Source organism: Manacus vitellinus, unplaced genomic scaffold (assembly GCF_001715985.3).
Source record: "Manacus vitellinus isolate BGI_N305 unplaced genomic scaffold, ASM171598v3 scaffold_133_pilon, whole genome shotgun sequence".
Classification (NCBI taxonomy): Eukaryota; Metazoa; Chordata; class Aves; order Passeriformes; family Pipridae; genus Manacus; species Manacus vitellinus.
In genome coordinates this window covers 23835-26727 of record NW_021938968.1, presented here as the reverse complement: position 1 = coordinate 26727, position 2893 = coordinate 23835, and the positions used below count along the sequence as shown (strand labels likewise).

Genomic DNA, 2893 nt, shown 5'->3' with positions numbered 1-2893 from the left:
GGCGAACGCGGCGCTTCGCTCGCTTTTCCTTTGTTCGGGGACGTTTTGGCGTCGCCGGGATTCGTGATGCTCCTTGGAAAGGGCTCCCGGTGCCGGCTGGAGCAGAGCGGAGGGATCGGAAGCTGCGGGGAGGAAAGAAACCCCAGAACCAGGCATGTTTTAGCCAAAACGTTGAGAAATTTGATTTCAGGTTTGTTTAAGGTTTAGTTACGGAGCGGATCCCGGGAGCGGCGGCTGGGAAAGCCGGAATGCGTGTGCCTGGAGTTACACAGGCGAGAACCTCTTGGGTTTTTCCCCACCAGCTCTGATTTCTTTCAGTTTGAGCCCGAATTACGAGTCAGCACCAAAACCACCTTCTGATCCAACGTTTTGAAGGACCCTTTGTGTTACCCCCTTGTTCTTGCACCAAGGGGAATGTGGACAGTCTGTGTGTGGATGGGCCCCGTGTCTTGGGGTCCCCTGTCCCTGAGGGACTGTCCCCCTGCCTGTGCTCATGTCCCCCTGGGAAGGCAGCGCCGCCGCGGCTTCCAGCCTGGAAAACTCAGATTTACTCCCTAAAGCACCAGAGCCGTAAATAAGCGTCGGAAAAGGGTGTCACGCCTGAGCGGATTCACGGGAACAGGTGGCTTTTGGGTGGGTTGGGGTTCTGGATGGTTTAAAGAGAGAGGAAGGGAAGGGGAAAAGGGCAGGAACGCGCTGGTGCTGCTGCAGCGTTTTCTAGAAGCAGCCCGATGCTGCTGGATGCATAAAAATCCTGCGGTACGGCCGCGCCGTGCCCTCGGCCGCCGTTTGTCGCAGTCTATTAGGAGAGACGCAATCCATCCTCGGGGTTTATGGTTATTTGCTTTAACCCCATCCCTGCCTCTCCCCCCCTTTCCCTCATCCCGGCGCGTGGGGCTGGCGCAGCCCTTCGTCCCTTTGTCTGGGTTTCGGCGCCGGCCCCGCGCACACCCAGCCCGGGCGTGAAGCCCCCCACCCTAAAGCCCTGAAGTGGGATTTTTATCCTCCCTGAACCCTCCCTAAAAGGTGGGGTTTTGTCCTCCAGTTCTCCCTGCAGGTGGAATTTTGGCGGCGGGTGAGATGCACCCCCTGCTCTGCGGGATCAGCGGCCGCTCCGTCCTGCTCCATAAACCCACGGCCTGAATCGCCTGTGCTCTGCCTCACACCATCCCAAAAAAGTTGCCTGACCCCCAGTAGCACCTAATTCCCTGCTCCATCAGCCGGCAGTAGAGCGGGGATGTTGCCCAGCAGCGCGGGTCTGCATTTCCATCGTGCAGCCGCCGTGCCGCTCCGGCACTTAAAAACCTGGATTATTAAAAAATAGCTGCCCCTCGTTCCGTCCCGTCCCATTCCCCAGAAGCCTCGTTAATGGCTTTTCATTTTGAACCCCCTGTTCGCACACCCCTTCCCCAGCTCCCAACCCTCAGCAGCGATCGCGTTACGGCCCCGCCGTCCTTCCCTCCCCCCTTCCACCGCAGGACGGACCCGTAAAACACCAAATGCATTTATTCACCATTTTTCTAAATTGTTTCATTTCAGAGGTTCACAAACGAGGACCACCTGGCGGTTCATAAACACAAGCATGAGATGACATTGAAATTCGGCCCCGCTCGCACCGACTCCGTCATCATCGCAGGTATGTGCCCGGCCAGCGCCCAGCGCCGCGGTCGCGGGGCCTGACGGCAGAGATTGATGCCAGGGACCAGATGCACTGCAAAAAACGGCTCTGCCGCCCATAAAACCTCCTGTGATCTGCATTTAATCAGGGGAAAGGAAAGCCAGAGGCTTCCAAGTTTCTTTTTTTTTTTTTTTTTTTTTTTTTTTTTTTTTTTTTTTTTTTAGCTCTCGCCCTTTTTTATTAAGACTGGAGGATTTATGGCCAGAAGGTCTTTCACATTTCTTCATGTGCTTTGAGGACGATGAACCAAACCTGACAAAGCAGCTTCCCCTCTCAGCCCAGGTGTCAATTTTCCTGAGCTTTTAGGCTGCAGTTAATAAATTAAAGCCCCATCAGGTGCACTGGCTCTGCCGAAAAGGCGTTTTGCAGAGCCCCAGTGAGGAGCTCTGACAGCACATGGTCAAAGCAGCCTTTATAAAACTGGGGGGAAAAAACCAAACCCCACAGATTGTTGTCTGGCAGCAGCTCCTGGCAGGTTCCAGAGTCCCTCCTGCCCCGTTCGGGGGCTGCTCAAAGCATCGTGTGAGAGGTTTGTGTTGCTGCTGGGTGAAAAGGATGTTGCTGAAAGCAGGGAGAGGGAAAATGCTTCCTGAAGGCTTCAGAGTTCATAAGGGGAAATGAAGCTGCCGCAGCAGCCTGGCAGCCTTTTCCCAGTGTATCTCCAGCCCAAATCCAGTGTTGAAATGGGAATTTAGTTGGTTTCTGGAAGGCTTTGAATGAATTGTTGCTGGAAGAATAGGGTAGGATGGGAAGAGAGCTCACACAGCCTTTGGTGGAAGGGCAGGGAGCTGCTCCCAGGGGAGGGCTCTCCCAGAGGGAGAATTCATTCCAAATGGGATCAGGCTAATGGGAGCTGATGGCAAGGAATTGGGGCAGAAGCTCACAGAAACTCAGATTCCTAAAGGTCACCTTTGCTTCAGTTCAGCCCTTTCCAAACAGGGAGCACAGCGGGAGGGTCGGTGCTGCTGGATCAGTTTAGGGGGTAGATTGGGCAGGTGGGGATGGGGGGGGCCAGAAATGGGGCCTGGCCTCACCCCCAGCCAAAATCCCACATGACACCCCAAAATCCCACACATGACACCCCTCATCCTCACAGCTCCCAGAGCTGGTGGTTCCTTTCTCAGGTAGATATTGGGGGGATGAAACACTTCAGCTTTAGCACAAGGAACAAGGTCTGGCCTCCTCTTCCAGCTCCCCCAGGGCTGATGCTCAGGG

At 55.1% G+C, this 2893-nt stretch overlaps 1 protein-coding gene across 1 annotated transcript in view; it reads left to right on the top strand.

The window, feature by feature from the left end:
* Positions 1-2893, top strand: part of LOC103753783 (cyclic AMP-dependent transcription factor ATF-7) — a 52178-nt gene that overhangs the window by 30941 nt on the left and 18344 nt on the right. The window contains exon 3 of the mRNA XM_029957985.1: positions 1540-1636. Within this exon, the coding sequence (XP_029813845.1) occupies positions 1540-1636 (97 nt within the window). The remainder of the gene's footprint in view (positions 1-1539; positions 1637-2893) is intronic.